This window comes from Dipodomys spectabilis, unplaced genomic scaffold (assembly GCF_019054845.1).
Source record: "Dipodomys spectabilis isolate Male_0828 unplaced genomic scaffold, ASM1905484v1 ptg000030l, whole genome shotgun sequence".
Taxonomy (NCBI): domain Eukaryota; kingdom Metazoa; phylum Chordata; class Mammalia; order Rodentia; family Heteromyidae; genus Dipodomys; species Dipodomys spectabilis.
Genome location: NW_024870707.1, coordinates 11365358 through 11383192, shown reverse-complemented (window position 1 = coordinate 11383192; position 17835 = coordinate 11365358). Strand labels below are relative to the sequence as shown.

Below are 17835 nucleotides of genomic sequence, written 5' to 3'. Positions count from 1 at the left end.
CACCTGCTCCTTCCTTCCTGCCTCCATCGTCTGAGTCTGTCCCATCCATCCATCCCTCTATCCATCCTCCCTCTTGACCGTCCTTCTGTGCGTATACCCATCCTCCCATGCACTCACCCACCCATGGTGCATCCATCTATATATGCATCATCTAGCCTGAATCTACCCACACACCCGGATGTTCACACAGACACCCATGCATCTGTTCAATCATCAATAAACCTCCTTAAGTCCTTGTCCAAGTTTCTGTGTGTGTGTGTGTGTGTGTGTGTGCGCGCGCGCGCGCTAGCGCTTGAATGCAGGGCCTTGCTGCTCTCATTTGGCTTTTTTGATCAAGGCTAGCACTCTACCACTTGAGCCATACTCCACTTACAGCTTTTTGGTGACTAATTGGAGATAAGACTCTCTCAGGCTTTCTGTCTAGACTGGCTTTGAGCTAGTCCTTGGATCTCAGCCTCCTAAGTAGCTAGGATTACAGGCATGAGCCACCCACTAGACCACCTAGCTCTCCAAGCGTACATTGCATCAATTAGCATCTGTTATGTGCTATGGATGAATCAAGATGAGTCAGGCCAACCAGAGCAGCAGAAAAGAACAAAACCTCAACTAGCTCCTTCTCTAGCTCCTGAAACCCAGATATGGGTTCATCCCCAATCCCAACTAGGGTACCTCCAATCTAGAGGGGGCAGGTAAGTGCTGAGCCCCCTCCTAAACTGGACTCCTAGGAATATTTCTGAGTTTTTCTGTCTGTCTCTGTCTCTGTCTTTCATATTGGTACTGGGGCTTGAATTCAGGGCCTGAATGCTGTCCCTTGGCTTTTTTCCACTCAGAGCTCTACCATTTGAGCCACAGCTTCTCTTCTGCCTTTCTGATGGTTACTAAGCGTCTCAGTCTCAGTCTTTTCTGCCCAGGCTGGCTTTGAACTGCAATCCTCAGATCTTAGCCTTCTCAGTAGCTAGGATTATAGGATTCTGAGCCACCAGTGCCCAGCATGAGTCTCATTCATGATCTCCCAAACCCTTTCCCTTGTTGGGACTAGAGATGGCACCTCCTCGGCTCCGGGATCCTCATCCTGCTTAGACTTCCCTCTCCTTACAAGTAGGCCCAGCTGGTACATCTGGAATATGGCCTCTGACCCTCCTCTTCTTGCTTTCCTTGCACGTCCCCCAACCTCTCATCCCCAAGCAAGCTGGGGTCCTGACCTCTGATCTGACCTGCCCATTTGCCAGGCGGCCTGCAGCCTCTTGTTAGACGCCCAGCACTGGCCATTGCCCGAAGCATGACTGGGCTTACCACACCCTTGGACCGGGCTCAGGACGGCCCCCAAGGAGCCTCCAGAGGCTGCCTCCCCCAGCCTGGCCCGCCCTGTTGCTAGGTTCCCAGCCAGCTCTCTTCCCTTTCTCAGCCGATTGCAACAGAGTCCTAACTGGTCCCTGGCCTCAGGTTCTTCTCCACCCACCAACCATCAGCCATGGAAGAGCGCTCATTGTGCCCCTTTTCCCATGGCCCACAATGGAGTCCCAGCCTCTCAGACCAATCTCTTCTCCCTTTCTCTCTATTCACCATTGCATGCCCTCTCAAGTCTTTTGTTCCAGGCCCAGTGCGTCCTCTGTATTCCCAGACAGATCTGTCTGAGCTCCATATCTCAGCACTTTAGGCTTTGGTCTAGGCCTTCTTCCCAGAATGCCTTCTTCCCACTGACACTACTCAAATGATGCTGCAGGTTGCAGCTACCAAAAGATGTCTAGGCCAGGTGGCAGTGGTTCACATCTGTAATCCTAGCTACTTAGGAGGCTGAGATCTGAGCTTCAAAGTTGAAAGTCACCCTGGATAGGGAGTCCATGAGACTCTTATCTCTAATTAACTACTCCCCAAAAACCTAAAAATGTGCCAGGTGCTGGTGGCTCACACCTGTAATCTTAAGCTACACAGGAGCCTGAGATCTGAGGATCTCGGTTCACAGCCAGCCTGTGCAGGAAAGTCTGTGAGACTCTTTTCTCCAGAAAACAAGCTATGGCACAAAGTGATAAGAGTGCTAGCTTTGGGTGAAAAAAAGCTCAGAGACAGCACCCGGGCCCTGAGTTCAAGCCCCATGACTGACAAAAAAAGACTAGAAATGGAGTTGTGGTTCAAATGGTAAAGTACCCTTAAGTACAAAAGCTCAAAGGCAGCACCCAGGGCCTGAGTTCAAGCCCCAGGACCTGCACATGTACACACACACAAAAGAGGACTAGAACATGAATCAGAGAATCAGGAACTCCTGGCTCCAGCCTGAGACTCTATGAGCCTCAGTTTCCCCATCTGCAAACAGACTTGCTGATTGCCAGGGATCTTTCTAGCCCAGGGATGTAGGGATGTGGTGATATCATGAGGGCACTGAAGTGAGTGTAGGAAACAAGTAGCTTTGGTTCTAGGTGGAATCTCAGCTTCCCATTGCATCTCCTGGAGCCAAGTTCTTCATTTGTCTGAGCTTCATGCAGTCATTCAACAACCTTTTTTTTTTTTTTTTTCTGGTACTGGAGCTTGAGTTTAGGGCCTGAGCACTGCCCCTTCACATTTTTTTGCTCAAGACTAACACTTCTGTTGTGTTGGTGGTGGTCATGGGACTTGAACTCTACGCCTGGGCACTGTTTCTCAGCTCTTCAGCTCAAGGCTAGTGTTCTACCACCTGAGCTACAGTACCACTTCCAGCTTTTTCTGTTTATGTGGTGCTGAGGAATCGAACCCAGGGCCTCAGGCATGCAAGGCAAGCACTCTACCACTGAGCCACCTTCCCAGCCTCTAGAGACATATTTGATGGTTTCTTCTGAACTGATGCTAGCCACATCTTAATAGACAGGATTAACCCTAAATACCTTACAATCACAGCCTGGCCCTGAGTATCAGTAATGCAAGACTAAGGGACTCTAACTAAAAGGACTCTGGCTAAAAAGAAATCAACAACTAAGTACATACCATAGGTATAGGTGCAGAGGGGGAAAATGGAAGAAGACAGAGGCAGAGAATACCAGCGGGGAGGAGGGGGTGGCAACAATGTTGGGTGAGTTCTGGGACTTGGGCTCTTGAACTGAGACCTGTGAAAATGAAGACTAGAGCATTTGGATATCGCAGGATGAATGAATGGTTCAGACAGGGTGACCAGTAAAGCATGAGACCTGGGCAGAGGGCCTGATGAGTTTAAGGACCTGAATGGAGGTGAGAGTGGCTGAGTAGGAGGAAGTGAAGGGGGCAGGGCGGGCGGGGATGAGGATGAGCAGTTTGGGGACAGATCAGATAGCAAGGATTCTGGCTTCCTCTGAGGGAGATGTGGGCCTAGGCTTGGACCTTTCAGAGTTCAGAACAGAGGAGGAGTGCCACAGGATCTGACATACGTGTGTGTGTGTGTGTGTGTGTGCACGTGTGCGTGTGTGCGCACATGTGTGTGTGGGGGGAGGACTGTGCATGCATGCATGCGTGCCAGTTCTGGGGCTTACATTCAGTTCCTAGGTGCTGTTTCTGAGCCCTTTTTGCGCAATGCTAGTGCTCTACCACTTGAGCCACAGCTCCACATCCAATTCTTTGGTGGTTAATTTGAGACAAAAATCTCACAGATTTCTTTGCCTGAGTGAACTCTGAACCTTGATCCTCAGATTTTAGCCTCCTAAGTAGCTAGGATTACAGGCATAAGACACCAACACCCTAAGATAGCTACATTAGTTTTACAAGGGGAGATTCATTGGGACATTTCTAGTCGTGTATATAAAGTAAACCAATCAACCTCATCTGCTCTGTACCTCTTCCTCCCTTTTCCCTTTCTTATAAGGCTTTTGAGGCAGCTATAACCCCATATCATACTTGTAATCCTAGCTACTCAGTAGGCTGAGATGTGAGGATGACAATTTAAAGCCAGCCCAGGCAGGAAAGTCTATGAGATTCTTTTCTTTTTCTTTCTTTTTTTTGTCAGTTGTGGGGCTTGAAGTCTTTGGGCACTGTCCCTCCGCTCTTCAGCTCAAGGCTGGCACTCTACCACTTGAGCCACAGCACTACTTCTGGCCTTTTCTGGTTATGTGGTGCTGAGGAATCAAACCCAGGGCCTCATGCCTGCAAGACAAGCACTCTACCACTGAGCCACCTTCCCAGCCCTACAAGAGATTCTTATCTTCAATTAACCAGCAGAAAAAGTCAGAAGCCAGGCACCGGTGGCTCACACCTGTCATCCTAGCTACTGGAAAGCTGAAACCTGAGGATCACGGTTCAAAGCCAGTGTGGGCAGGAAAGTCCGTGAGACTCTTATCTCCAATAAACCACCAGAAAACTGGAAGTGGTGTTTGTTGTGGCTCAAGTGATAGAGCACTAGCCTTGAGCTGAAGAGCTGAGGGAGAGTGCCCAGGCCAAGAATTCAAGCACCACAACTAACCCTCCCCTCCAAAAAAAAAGTCAGAAGTGGAGCTGTGGCTCAAATGATAGAACTCTAGCCTTGAGCACAAAGGCTCAGGGAAAGTGCCCAGACCCTGAGTTCAAGCCCCAGGACTGGTACCAAAAAGAAAGGAAGAAAGAAAAGAAAGCCTGGGAAAGTGGCTCAGTGGTAGAGTGCTTGCCTTGCATGCATGAGGCCCTGGGTTTGATTCTTCAGCACCACATAAGCAGAAAAACCCAGAAGTATCATTGTAGCTCAAGTGGTAGAGCACTCACCTTGAGCTGAAGAGCTGAGGGACAGTGTCCAGGCCCAGAATTCGAACCCCATGACCGACACAAACCCCATTACCGCCCCCCCCCCAAAAAAAAAGAAAGAAAAAGAAAAGGAAGCAAACCGCCAGGGTCTAGTGGCTCAAGTTTGTAATACTAGCTACTCAAGAGGCTAAGATCTGAGGATCACAGTTCAAAGCCTGCCAGCCAGCGCATGAAAGTCCAGGAGACTCTGATCTCCAATTAACCACCAGAAAATCAGAAGTGGTGCTGTGGCTCAAAGTGGGAGCACTAGCCTTGAGCTGAAAAAGCTCAGAGACAGTGCCCAGGCCTTGAGTTCAAACCCCAAGACGAAATTAATTCATTAGTTTAAAAAATAGCAAGAGAAAACAAATTAGCTTTCTTGTGGGGAGATGGAGAAGAGGCTCTGACCCCTGGGTTGTGAATGGCTCCTAGAGGCTGCCCTGGGTCCAGATTCTAATTCTGCTACTGATGCACAGATCATTCTCTTAGCTTAATTTTTTAACTAAATATTGAATCTGACCATTTCTCATCACTTTCTTTGTCACCCACCCCTGGCCCATGCCACTCTATCACCCATCACAACAGCGCCTGCCGTGTGTGTGTGTGTGTGTGTGTGTGTGTGTGTGTGTGTGTGTGTGTGTGTGTGTCTTGCCGACTGCACCCTGCTGTTAGGATATGGGAAGAAAATGTAGCCAGGCTAACTCAGCAGGACCTGGGGGGCGAGCAGGGCTCCACGTGGGATGCGGGGTCGGGGGTCGCATGGTGCATGTGTTCATGCCAGCCCACGGCCATTAAACCACCAGTCTCAGAGCCTGCGCTGCTACCCCTGAGTGCCGCCCAGCCCCCACCCAGCCCCTAACCCCTGCACCCTGCCCTCCTGCAGCAGGAGCCCGGAGAGGCATTTCCTGTTTGGGGGCTGCCTCCTCCCCCTCCAAGCCCAGGTTCCCAGGGCCCCAGACTGAGCTAGGGTGAAGGAAGGCTCGCCCTTCCCCCTTGCTGCTTCCCCCAGTGCCGGCCGGCCGAGGCAGAGATCTCGGGAGTGGAATGGAAGGGGAAGGGGTTTGGCGAGCGGCTAGAGCGGTGGAGGCTGCGGGTTCCCACGCAGGGCCACGCCGCGGGCCCCCACCGGCCGCCCTGGGGCTCTTGGGGTGCAGAGTCTACAGATCTGCGGCGGGGGGAAGGGGGGCACGAGAGGCAGGGGCTCCCTGCGAGTCTTGGGAGAGCAACACACACACACACACACACACACATACGTGTGCCTGGCACACGTGTGGCTGGGGAAGAATGGCGGGGCACGCAGCTGGCAGCCCAGTGCAGGGGCGTTGGGAGCCTGGCGCCCCGATTCCCGGGTCCGGGCTCTGGAAGGAGCGCCCTGCCCCCCCCCCAGCCCTTCCCCCGCCCCGGCCCGCCCCGGCCGGCCGCAGACAGCGCCGGGGTTGAGGGTCGGGCTGCCTCGCAGGCCGGCGGCTCCCCCCTCTCCCCGACTCCCAGCCCGGTGTCGGTGTTGCGGGGGGGGGGGGGGCGGCCCGGGGGCGGCCGTGAGCGGCGTCCGCCTCCCCTCCGTGCCCCCCACCCCGCTGCTTCCTGCCCCGGCGGCCCCCGGGGAGCGGGAGCGGTGGGGGGAGCTGGCAGCCGCCCCAGGCCGAGCCTTACAAGGGCCGAGCGGCGCGGGGCCCGCCCCCCGTCCCGCCCGCCCGCGCGGCCCCGGGCCCTCCTCCCCGTCAAGAGCCGCGGCGGGCCCGGGCCGGCCAGTCGGGGGGCGTCGCGATGCTGCTCCGCCTGCTGCTGGCCTGGGCCGCGGCGGTGCCCGCGCTGGGCCAGGCGCCCTGGGCCGCCGAGCCCCGCGCCACCTGCGGCCCCGGCAGCTGCTACGCGCTCTTCCCCCGGCGCCGCACCTTCCTGGACGCCTGGCGGGCCTGCCGCGAGCTGGGGGGCGACCTGGCCACGCCGCGGACCCCGGACGAGGCGCGGCGCGTGGACGGCCTGGTGGGCGCCGGCCCGGCGGGCGGGCTGCTGTGGCTCGGGCTGCAGAGGCAGGCGCGGCAGTGCCAGCCGCAGCGCCCGCTGCGGGGCTTCACGTGGACCACGGGGGACCAGGACACGGCCTTCACCAACTGGGCGCAGCCGGCGTCCGGGGGGCCCTGCCCGGCGCAGCGCTGCGTGGCCCTGGAGGCCGGCGGGGAGCACCGCTGGCTCGAGGGCTCCTGCACGCTGGCGGTGGACGGCTACCTGTGCCAGTTCGGTTTCGAGGGCGCCTGCCCGGCCCTGCCGCACGAAGCCGGGCAGGACGGCCCCGCCGTCTACACCACGCCCTTCCACCTGGTCTCCAGCGACTTCCAGTGGCTGCCCTTCGGCTCGGTGGCCGCCGTGCAGTGCCGCGCCGGCCGAGGAGCCTCGCTGCTGTGCGTGAAGCAGCCCGCGGGCGGGGTGGGCTGGTCCCAGGCCGGGCCTCTGTGCCCCGGCCCCGGCTGCGGGCCGGATAACGGGGGCTGCGAGCACGAGTGCGTGGAGGAGGCGGCCGGCCGCGTGTCCTGCCGCTGCCCCGAGGGCTTCCGCCTGGCCGCCGACGGGCGCGGCTGCGACGACCCCTGCGCCCAGGCCCCCTGTGAGCAGCAGTGCGAGCCCGGCGGCCCGCGGGGCTACAGCTGCCACTGTCGCCTGGGCTTCCGGCCAGCCGAGGATGAGCCACACCGCTGCGTGGACACGGACGAGTGCCAGATCGCCGGCGTGTGCCAGCAGATGTGTGTCAACTACGTCGGTGGCTTCGAGTGCTATTGCAGTGAGGGCCACGAGCTGGAGGAGGACGGCATCAGTTGCAGCCCCGCGGGGGCCATGGGCACCCGGACGTCCCAGGACCTGAGAGATGAGTTGCTGGACGATGGGGAGGAAGGGGAGGAAGTAGAAGAGGCCTGGGAGGTCTTCGATGGCGGCTGGACAGAGGAGCCTGGGATCCTGTGGATGGAGTCTACACCACCACCCGACTTTGGCCTGCCCTATCAACCCAGCTTCCCCGAGGACCGAGAGCCCAGGAGACCCTACCCAGAGCCCACATGGCCGCCTCCACTCAGCGCCCCCAGGGTGCCCTACCACTCAGTGCTGTCAGCCACTGGGCCTGTGGTGGTCTCTGCCACCCGTCCCACACGACCTTCTGCCCGACAGACCCCTCTCTTCTCGGCCACCCGCCAGCCCCTGAGCCCTGCCCTCCGACCCGCCATGGTTCCGGCCACAAGCCCAGCTGTGCCCCCTGACCAGCAGATCCCCAGGGTCCAGTCCGGCTCTCCAGATCGGCACTCTGCCCACCAGCCCCGAATTATCTCTTCCACTCTGCCAGCTCGTCCCCCTCCCCGCCAGCCCCCGCTTATCTCAGCCAGATACCCAGAGCTGGCCCCTGCGCCCCAGCCCCCTAGGTCTCCAGACGCCCAAGGGGCTGACACCCAGACCATCATTCACCAGCCTCCAATCCCGGTTGATCCTGTCCCTCAGGACCCCACTCGCAGCAGCCATCAACCCCCACTGGCCCCAGGTTTCCCAGGGCTCAGAACCCAGCCCCCCCAGCTTCCTATGATCACAGTCCAGCCCTCACTGTCCACCATGTCCAGGTCCCTCAGGACCTCAGTCCCTCACCACCCTGCTGCCTCCCAGCCTCCCAGCCTCCCCCCTCCTCGAGAAGGCCCCACGAACCAGACCTCAGCCAACAACTCTCCCCAGCCCCATGTCCCCCACCTCCCCAGAGAAGGAGGGCCCGGTCCCAGGTTGGCCCCCTGGCTGCCCTCTGTGGTGCCCACAGCAGCCCCAACAGCTCTGGCAGAGGCCGGTCTGGCAGGTCGAAGCCAGAGGGATGATCGCTGGCTGCTCATGGCACTGCTGGTACCAACATGTGTGTTCTTGGTGGTCCTGCTTGCACTGGGCATCGTGTACTGCACCCGCTGCGGCCCCCACGCCCCCAACAAAAGCATCACTGACTGCTACCGCTGGGTCATTCATGCTGGCAGCAAGGGCCCCACGGACCCCATGCCCCCCAGGGGCAGCATCACAGGGGTACAGACCTGCAGAACCAGTGTGTGACGGGGCACAGATTCCCCCTGCGGGGTCGGGGGAAGGGACACAGATGCTGGACACAGCCGAGGCTGGACCAGGGACCTCTGGGGGGGGGGCTGCCCAGCTGGACAGAGGGCATTCTGCCTGCCGGGCCCAGCACCTGTGGCAGAGGACACACTAAAACCCCCCACTAGGTGCTGGGGTCTCCTCCAATAAATGGGGTGTCAACCTCACCCAAAGCTCCTGATCCCCATTGATGCTTGAGGGGAGGGTCTGGGAGGTCTCAGAAAAGCAGATCTTCCTTTGTCTAGGTAAGGTAAGACCCTCCCCACCTAATGAAAGGGTATGCTTCAGGGATTCTCGGGGAAGCAAGAGCTCAGAGAGGGCAGAGCCTTGCCTACCATCACACTGCAAGCCCAAAAGTCTGCTATTTGCCAGAGAGAGAATTCCATATTTGTTCCTCTTTTGACTGAAACTTCAAGAAAGGAGTGCTGAATTTGGGGGAGCACTCTGGGGTGAGGGCTTCTGCTCCACTGAACAGGAGCTAACCTGGGGACTGGAGCCAAAAAGTGGGCTCTGGAGCTGGTGCTTCAAGGGAGAGAAGGGTGTATGTTGAGTTCCCGTGAACTTTCTCCTGAACATTCCTTTCCATCCTTGCTCACAAGTCAGGGCCACTGGGGCTCAGAGTCACCCAAGGATGCTGCCACCCTTGCCTCCTGGGTGCTTTTGGAGGCGTTCCTCCCTCCTTCCTCTCCCTTCTCTGGAGAGAAGGCAGGAATCAGAGCCTCCGGAGACTGGGATGAGGAGAGCCGACTGAGGCCACAACGAACAGCCTAGGTCAAGCTCCCTGGGCAGCGCCCTTTGCTCTTCTCCGTGCGGGGTGGGGATGGGGAGAACGCAGTGGACTCCAGCTGGAGTGAGGATCCCGAGCAGAGGCTGGTGAAAGATCACACGGTCTGTGGGGTAACCTCCCTTACCCTGGCCTCACTGCCTTGGGGGGGAGGGGAAGGACCTGGGCGGGGGAGGCGCCGGTTCCCACCACCTCTATAATTTTTCAGTTTCAGCCTCTCGGAGTCTCTAATTAAAACGGGGCAAAGCAGTCACTACCATCTCGACAGGCAAAGTTTGGGGTGGCCCAGAGCCCCTTCCTTACCCAGATCCCTCTGGCGAGGGGAGTGAGCCCCAAGGGCAGAGGGGAGGCGGGGCTGGAGCTGGGGGCGAGCCCAGGGGGTCGCAGAGGGGGCGGAGGGAACGCGACGCGCCGCCCCCAGCCGCCACTCTCACGTTCCCCTAACTCAAACCAGACGCCCCCGCCAGATCCTGCCCAGGTTTAACCTCCGAGACGCCGCCAGGGAGGTTTGCCGGGTGGAAGTCGAGTCCCGGAGCTATCCCGGCGCCTGAGTCTGGGAGGGAGGTGAGGTCGCAGCTCGGGGAATGACACAGTCTGCGGGGACTGGAGGACTAGAGGCCCCCTCCCCCCGCCCCGTAACCCTGCTCAGGACGTCCAGAGCGCCCTGAGGACAGGGAAGAGTTAAATGCACTGTAGTCGGACGGGGGATGGGAGTGGGGAAGGGGGCCCAGAGCCGGCTCTTTGTCATCCGGTAATGAGCACCAGATGCGGAGCTGCGTGCGGGCCTAAACAGACGGCCTCCCAGGGCAGAGCCCCTGCCTGCGCCGCGCCCGGGCTCCGCCCACGGACTGAGGCCCCGCCTTGCCCTGGCCGGACTCGGCGGAGGAGGGGGGGAACTCGGCGCTATTAGCCCCGCCCCTCCGAACAGGAACCACGCCCCCTCGGGAAGCACTCCATAGGCCCCGCCCATCAAAGCTGACAAGCCTCACCCCCTGCCAGCTCAGAAATGCCTACAGAACCACTACCCCGCCCCTTCATCATATCAGCCCCGCCCACTCGCCCCAAGCCCCGCCCCCGGAGTAGGCCGGCGCGGGCTATCGTTAGTGTTTCCCGAGGTATGAACTCCGCCCAGACTTTACACATTCTCTCTCTTTGATGAGCCACAACTGCAGGCCCCGCCCGGGCTCGGAGTCTGGGACTCTGCAGGGAATCCCGCGGGGATATGAACTCTGTCCAGTAGAAAACCCCGCCTTCCAGGAAACTCGCGAAGTTCCCTAGAGCTCTTCCGCGGGCCTCGGCCCCGATGAGAGCCCCGCCCCCTCGCCGAGCTCCCACGCGGGGAAGAATTCAACCTACTTAGGGCTAACACACTTCACTTAGAGGTAATGGCTCACCTCCGGCGACCCTCCCGGGCCCGGCCGGGAAAATGCTGAGAAGCCCCGCCCTTAAGTCCGGCCACCAGAAAATGTCCTGCCCACAAGCACTGCCCACGCAGGTTGTAGGACCCAACCTGGACTTCAGGCTCCGCCCCTTGTGCACAGACCACGCCCACAGCAAGGCTCCACCTTTGAGATGCAAGACCCTGCAGGATCACACACACACACACACACACACACACACACACACACACACACACACACACGCGCGCGCGCGCGCACCCTCTAATACACACACACACACGCACCCTCTGACCAGGAGGCCCCGGCGCCCTCACCCACGGGATTTCACACACACACACACACACACACCCTCTAACACACACACACACACACACACACACACACACACACGCAACAAGAGGCCCCGGCGCCCTCACCCACGGAGCCTCAGGATCCCGGGTTCTCCGGAAGGAGGGGAGCGGGACAGATGGCGTCGGAGAATCGGCCTTTAGCGCCACCTGGCTTTAGCACCTCCGATACGCAGCCACCGCAAGGATTCACTGGGGCCGTTCGCTGGAAACACAGTGCTCCCTAAATAGTTGCTTAATTTGTTAGATGTTGTGTCCCTTAAATATCTGATAGATGTCCCTTAACCGCACCTGAGGACTGTGCTCTTAATTGTATTTGGAAGTCCATCCCCAGGGGATTATCATATCATCCTTTAAGCCTCTTTGTAAACTGAGACACTCTTGAGTTTTATCTATCTTATCTGCCTATCTATCTATTGTGCTGGTACTAGGACTTGAACTCAAGGTCTGGCCTGTCTCTTAGCTTTTTTTTTTTTGGGTCCGGTCATGGGGCCTGAATTCTGGGCCTGGGCACTGTCCCTCAGCTCTTCAGCTCAAGGCTAGTGCCACTTCTGGCTTTTTCCTTTTTGCTTATGTGGTACTGAAGAATTGAACCCAGGGCCTCAGGCATGCAAGGCAAGCGCTCTACCACTGAGCCACCTTCCCAGCCCTGTCTCTTAGCTTTTTGCTGAAGGTTGGCACTCTACCATTTGAGCCACAGCTCTACTTCTGGCTTCTGGCTTTTTGGTGGTTAACTGGAGATAAGAATCTCACAGATTTTCCTGCTTGGGCTCAGTCTAAGCTACAATCCTTAGACCTCGGTCTCCTGAATAGTTAGGACTACTGACCTGAGCCACCACACTGGGCTTGGCAGCCCTTAGAGTGGTGGGTGGGATTCTGATGGTCCCAGATTTTCTTTTCTTTTTTCTTTTTTTTGGCCGGTCCTGGGGCTTGAACTCAGGGACTGGGCACTGACCCTGAGCTTCTTTTGCTCAAGGTTAGCATTCTACCACTTGAACCACAGCACCATTTCTGGCCTTTTCTGTGTATGTAATAATGAGGAATTTAACCCAAGGCTTCATGCATGCTAGGCAAGCACTCTACCACTAAGCCACCTTCCTAGCCCTGATCTCAGATTTTCTAGGTTCAGATTCACCTTTCAAGTTTCAAGTTCAGGTCCACCTTTCAAGTTGTGGGCACTTTCCCTAGGGTGCATGTTTGCCTGGTGGGATTGGTGGATTTGGCTCGGGAGCTCTGTGTAGGGAGTGAAGGTGATAGATTGTAGGGAAGGGCTGATGGTCAGACGACATCTGAGGCTGGACTGGTCTCTCAGCGCATCTGAACACATTTTCCACTCAACTGCCTCACCACAGGCAGCTCCTAAGGTCAGTTAGGACTGGGAGCTCAATAAAATACTTTCAAACATTTCTAAGACAGATTGGGAGCCACCATGGATGGGACCCATCATCTGCTAAGTTCTCACTAGGCGCCCTCTGCAGCCCATGTCGGGCCCCTTGTGGAGCTCAAGCACCAGCTTTCCCAATAGCAACTTCAGGCCTGAGAAGTTGAATTCTTTCCAAGTGCATTTCCAACCTCAGTGCCCTGGCTGCTATAGATGGGAGAGTCTGGTTCTAAAAAACAGTGACGCTTGGTGGGGATGGCTCACACCTATCATCTTAGTTACTTGGGAGGCTGAGATCTGAGGATCAAGGTTCAGAAAAGTCCGAGTTTTTTTGTTTTTTTGTTTTTTCCGGTCATGGGGCTTGAACTCTGGGCCTGGGATGTCCCTCAGCTCTTCAGCGTAAGGCTAGTGCTTTACTACTTTAGCCCCAGCGCCACTTCTGGTTTTCTGGTGGTTTATTGGAAGTAAGAGTCTCATAGACTTTCCTGACTGGGCTGGCTTTGAACTGAGATCCTCAGATCTCAGCCTCCAGAGGAGCTAGGATTACAGGTGTGAGCCACTGATGTCCGGCTTCTGTGAGATTCTTATTTCCAAGTAACCAACAAAAAGCTGGAAGTTGAGTTGTGGCTTAAATGGTAGAACATCAACCTTGAGTGAAAAAGCCAAGCTGGCCTTGACCTTCAATCCTCAGACCTCAGCCATGCCTGGCAAGAGATCCATGTCTTAATCAGAAGATATTCACCTCTCAGAAACTGTCTGCAATTACTACTGTAATTTTTTTCTTAGTCATATCTGAAAAGGCAGGAAATTGAGTTACAATTTGATTTTCTTCAAGATGTGTTAAATTTGTTGTACTTTTGTATGCTTTTCATTTTTTATAGTTTAAAGTCAATCGTTGTAAGAGTTCATCAGATATGTCTTAATTATTTGGTCATGTCCAATTTATGGTTTTCAAAATACTCCAGATTGTGAACATGCATTTATAAGATTATGGGGGGGAATTCAGTATCCAGAATGCTCTACCAGTTTGTGTGTGTGTGTGCGTGTGTGCTTTTGTGTGCTTTTGTGTGTGTGTGTGTGAGAGAGAGAGAGAGAGGGAGAGGGTGTGATTATCAAAGAACTACAAGACAAACCGCTTTTTAAACCCTGTTGTGTAGTTCACGTGTCTTGCCTTGACTAATAAATTGACTAACTGGGCCTTTATATTTAACTAAATAAAAAACTAAGTAGAAAAAAAAAAGAAACTGTCTGCAAGACACAGATTCTCAGAGAGGACAAAGGCGCTAGTATTTGCCTCTTCCTTTAGGAAGTTAGTTGTCTATAGTTTTTTTTTTTTTTTTTTTGAGTCCGGTAGTGGGGCCTGAACTCTGGGCCTGGGCGCTGTCCCTCAGCTCAGCTCTTCAGCTCAAGGCTAACGCTCTACCACTTGAGCCACAGTGCCACTTCTGGCTTTTTTCTTATGTGGTGCTGAGGAATCGAACCCAGGGCCTCGAGCATGCAAGGCAAGCGCTCTACCACTGAGCCACCTTTCCAGCCCCAGTTGTCTATAGTTTTAGTGGATATTGCTCATGAATAAGACAGTGCCTATGAAGGTGAGCTCCAGCTGATTCCTAAAGGAGGTGCTGCTTTCGATCCCAAAGAGTGCAGGTTTGGTTTGGCTTCAGTGAATCTGGTGTGTGTGTGTGTGTGTGTGTGTGTGTGTGTGTGTGTGTGTGTGGTGGTGGTAGTGGTGGTGGTGGTGGTACTGGAGATTGAACCCAGGGCTTCACAATACTAGACTCTACCACTTAGCCACACACCTAAGTCTTGGTTTTTTCTTGCTAGGGTTTGGCTAATTTTGTCCTAGGCTGGCCTTGAACTTGAGACCCTCTTGCCTCTGCCTCCCAAGGAGCTGGGATTACAGATATGTACTAGTGGGCTGAGTTCAGGGACTTTTTTTTTTTTAATCAGGAGGCTAAGTGGCATTCTGCATCTTGCAGCTCTGATTGATTCCAGCTTACTTAATGATCGTGGGACCTTTGACAGGTTCCCGAATGGCTCTGTCCTTGCCTTCTTATTTGGGAAAAATGGATGCCATAGTAGTCACTATTTTATTCACAATAAAACTGCCTTCTCATCTACTCAATCCGTTTATTGAAATATTGCTATACTAGAGGGCAGGCTACAAGAGAGGCTAGATAGATGAGCAGCAAAATTCCCTAGGGTGGAGAGGCCAAGTCGGAGAGCACAGTTAAGAGGTGGTGAGCAAGTAGGTCCCAGACATTGGCTGGTTGGCCAATGGTTGGCTGACCATGGCTGCTGGGCTACTTGTGTCCTGTGTGGTGCCACTCATGGGCGTAGACATGTAGAAGGCACTGTGGGTAGATACCATATGATTATCACTGTGGCTTAATCCCTTCACTCATGTTGAAATTTGGCTCCCAACTTAAAGACACTGAGAGGTGGGGAGACCTAGGGGGAGGCATTGGCTTATCAGTGGGGGGTGCGGGTCAGATATCCAAGTGTACAAAACTGTCCCCAAAGACACGTGAGTGCCATGTCTGGAGCTCACATCAGAGGTTCAGTCAGGCATGGTGGTGCATGACTATAATCCCAGCTATTTGGGAGCCTGAGACAGGAGAGGAATGAGTTTTAAGACCAGCCTGGGAAAAGTTCCAGATATTCTACTTCACAAACAAATTATAAAACAAGCTGGGCACTGGTTGCTCACATCTGTAATTCTAGCTATTCAGGAGGCTGAGATCTAAGGATTATAGTTCAAAACTAACCTGGGAAGAAAAGTCTATGACTTTTTTTGTGTGTGAGGGGGCCATGGGGCTTGAACTCTGGGCCTGGGCACTGTACCTAAGCTGTTCAGCTCAAGGCTAGTGCTCTACCACTTGAGCCACAGCACCACTTTTGGTTTTCTGGTGGTTTATTGGAGATAAGAGTCTCTCCGAATTTCCTGCCCGGATTTGCTTTAAACCTTGATCCTCAGATCTCAGCCTCCTCAGTAGCTAGGATTACAGGCCTGAGCCACCAGCACCAGGCTACTATGAGATTCTTTTTTTTTTTTGCCAGTTGTGGGGCCTGAACTCTGGGCCTGGGCACTGTCCCACAGCTCTTCAGCTCAAGGCTAGCGCTCTACCACTTGAGACACAGTGCCACTTCCGGCTTTTTTCTTTTTGCTTATGTGGTGCTGAGGAATCGAACCCAGGGCCTCATGCATACAAGGCAAGCGCTCTACCACTGAGCCACCTTCCCAGCCCTTCTTATCTCTACTTAACCATCCAAAAGCCAGAAATAGAGCTGGGGCTTAAGTGGTAGAATGCCAGCCTTGAACAAAAAAGCTCAGGCAGAGTGCCCAAGCCCTGAATTCAAGCTTCCTCCCAAAGAAGGGACTGAAGTCATGGCTCAAGTAGTACAACACTTGCCTAGCACTTGTGAGGCTGTAGGTTCATTTCCCAGTACCTTAAACAATGTTAATAACAGTAATAATTCAGAGATACTGGATGAAAATAAAACACCTGTAATCCTAGCTACTCAGGAGGCTGAGATGTGAGGATTGTGGTTCGAAGCCAGTCCTCAGTTAAGAAAGTCCATGAGAGCCGGGCGCTGGTGGCTCACGCCTGTAATCCTAGCTACTCAGGAGGCTGAGATCTGAGGATCGAGGTTCAAAGCCAGCCCGGGCAGGAGAGACCGTGAGACTCCTATTTCCAATAAACCACCAGAAAACCGGAAGTGGCGCTGTAGCTCAAGTGGTAGAGCGCTTGCCTTGAGCTGAAGAGCTGGAGGACAGCGCCCAGGCCCAGAGTTCAAGCCCCACGGCCGACCAAAAAAAAAAAAAGAAAGTCCATGAGGGCTGGGAAGGTGGTTCAGTGGTAGAGCGCTTGCCTTGCATGCCTGAGGCCCTGGGTTCGATTGCCCAGCACCACATAAGCAGTAAGAAAAAAGCCAGAAGTGGCATTGTGGCTCAAGTGGAAGAGTGCCAGCCTTAGCTGAAGAGCTGAGGGACAGCACCTAGGCCCAGAGTTCAGGCCCCACAACCGGACCAAAAAAAAAAAAAGAGTCTCTCGGACTTTCCTGCCTGGCTTTGCTTTGAACCTAGATCCTCAGATCTCAGCCTCCTGAGTAGCTAGGATTACAGGTGTGAACCACCAGCGCCTGGCCATAAATTAATTTTACAATTTCTTTTTTTTTTTCTTGTCAGTCGTGGGGCCTGAATTCTGGGCCTAGGTGCTGTCCCTCAGCTCTTCAGCTTAAGGCTAGCGCTCTACCACTTGTGCCACAGCGCCACTTCCGGCTTTTTTCTTTTTGCTTATGTGGTACTGAGGAATGGAACCCAAGGCCTCATGCATGTAAGGCAAGCCCTCTACCACTGAGCCACCTTCCCAGCCCTTAATTTTATAATTTCTTAAAGGTTTGAATTTTATTACTTTGGTGCTGGTACTGAGGCTTGAACTCGGTACCTTACCTGGGCACTGTTCCTTGGCTCTTTTCACTCAAGACTAGTGCTCTGCAATTTGGGCCACAGCTCTACTTCTGGCTTTTTGATAATTTAATTGGAGATAAGAGTCAAGCTTTCCTGCCTGGGCTGGTTTCCAACCTCAATCCTTAGATCTCAGCTTCCTGAGTAGCTAAGATTACAGGCGTGAGCCACCAGCAACCAGCTTGATTACCGCTGTCTTATGACACCATGTTTAGGATAATGTGTCATGAGGCAGCAGATAATCGATAAAGATGGATGACAATTGAGAAAAATTAGTAGCTTAAATAAACATTCGGCTTCTTTTTCATTGGAGCTGGTGGTGAGCAAGCCGGCTGACACAGCAGCTACCACCGCATCACCAGAAGCGGATGCTGTTCTTAGTCTCAGCACATGTACAGTTTTCAAGGTTACCTACTGATCCGACAGAGCTGCTGGAGTTCCAGCTATCCCGGGTGCAGTTCTGGGAGAATGCAGACAGGGCAAGATTGTTTCTATTTCAAGGAACAGGGTTGGAAATCTCTCTAAATGCCTTCAGCTTGACTCTCCTATCCCAGAATCAAGTCCCACAGTGCCACCCTGTGTGCCAGGCAAGCTGGAAATGTTACCTTTTAGCTGGGTTCCTATCACACAAAGCAGACTTGCAGCTCTGTGATTAAGGGGGA

The 17835-nt window shown here is 54.7% G+C and overlaps 1 protein-coding gene and 1 long non-coding RNA gene across 2 annotated transcripts; both read left to right on the top strand.

Annotated features, from left to right (window-relative positions):
• Positions 1 to 5282: 5282 nt before the first annotated feature.
• Positions 5283 to 13908, top strand: LOC122105214. The gene is made up of 2 exons (XR_006147008.1): positions 5283 to 5316; positions 13806 to 13908. It is a non-coding gene; the product is annotated as an uncharacterized LOC122105214 (long non-coding RNA).
• On the top strand, positions 6457 to 8955 carry Cd248 (CD248 molecule). Its single transcript, XM_042676360.1, has one exon. The coding sequence runs from the start codon at positions 6457 to 6459 to the stop codon at positions 8752 to 8754; it is 2298 nt and encodes a 765-aa protein (XP_042532294.1). The 3' UTR covers positions 8755 to 8955.
• Positions 13909 to 17835: the final 3927 nt, after the last annotated feature.

What these genes read in the sequence shown, in the direction of transcription:
- Cd248 (XM_042676360.1), top strand. Translation starts at nt 6,457, where the DNA reads ATGCTGCTCCGCCTGCTGCTGGCCTGGGCCGCGGCGGTGCCCGCGCTG.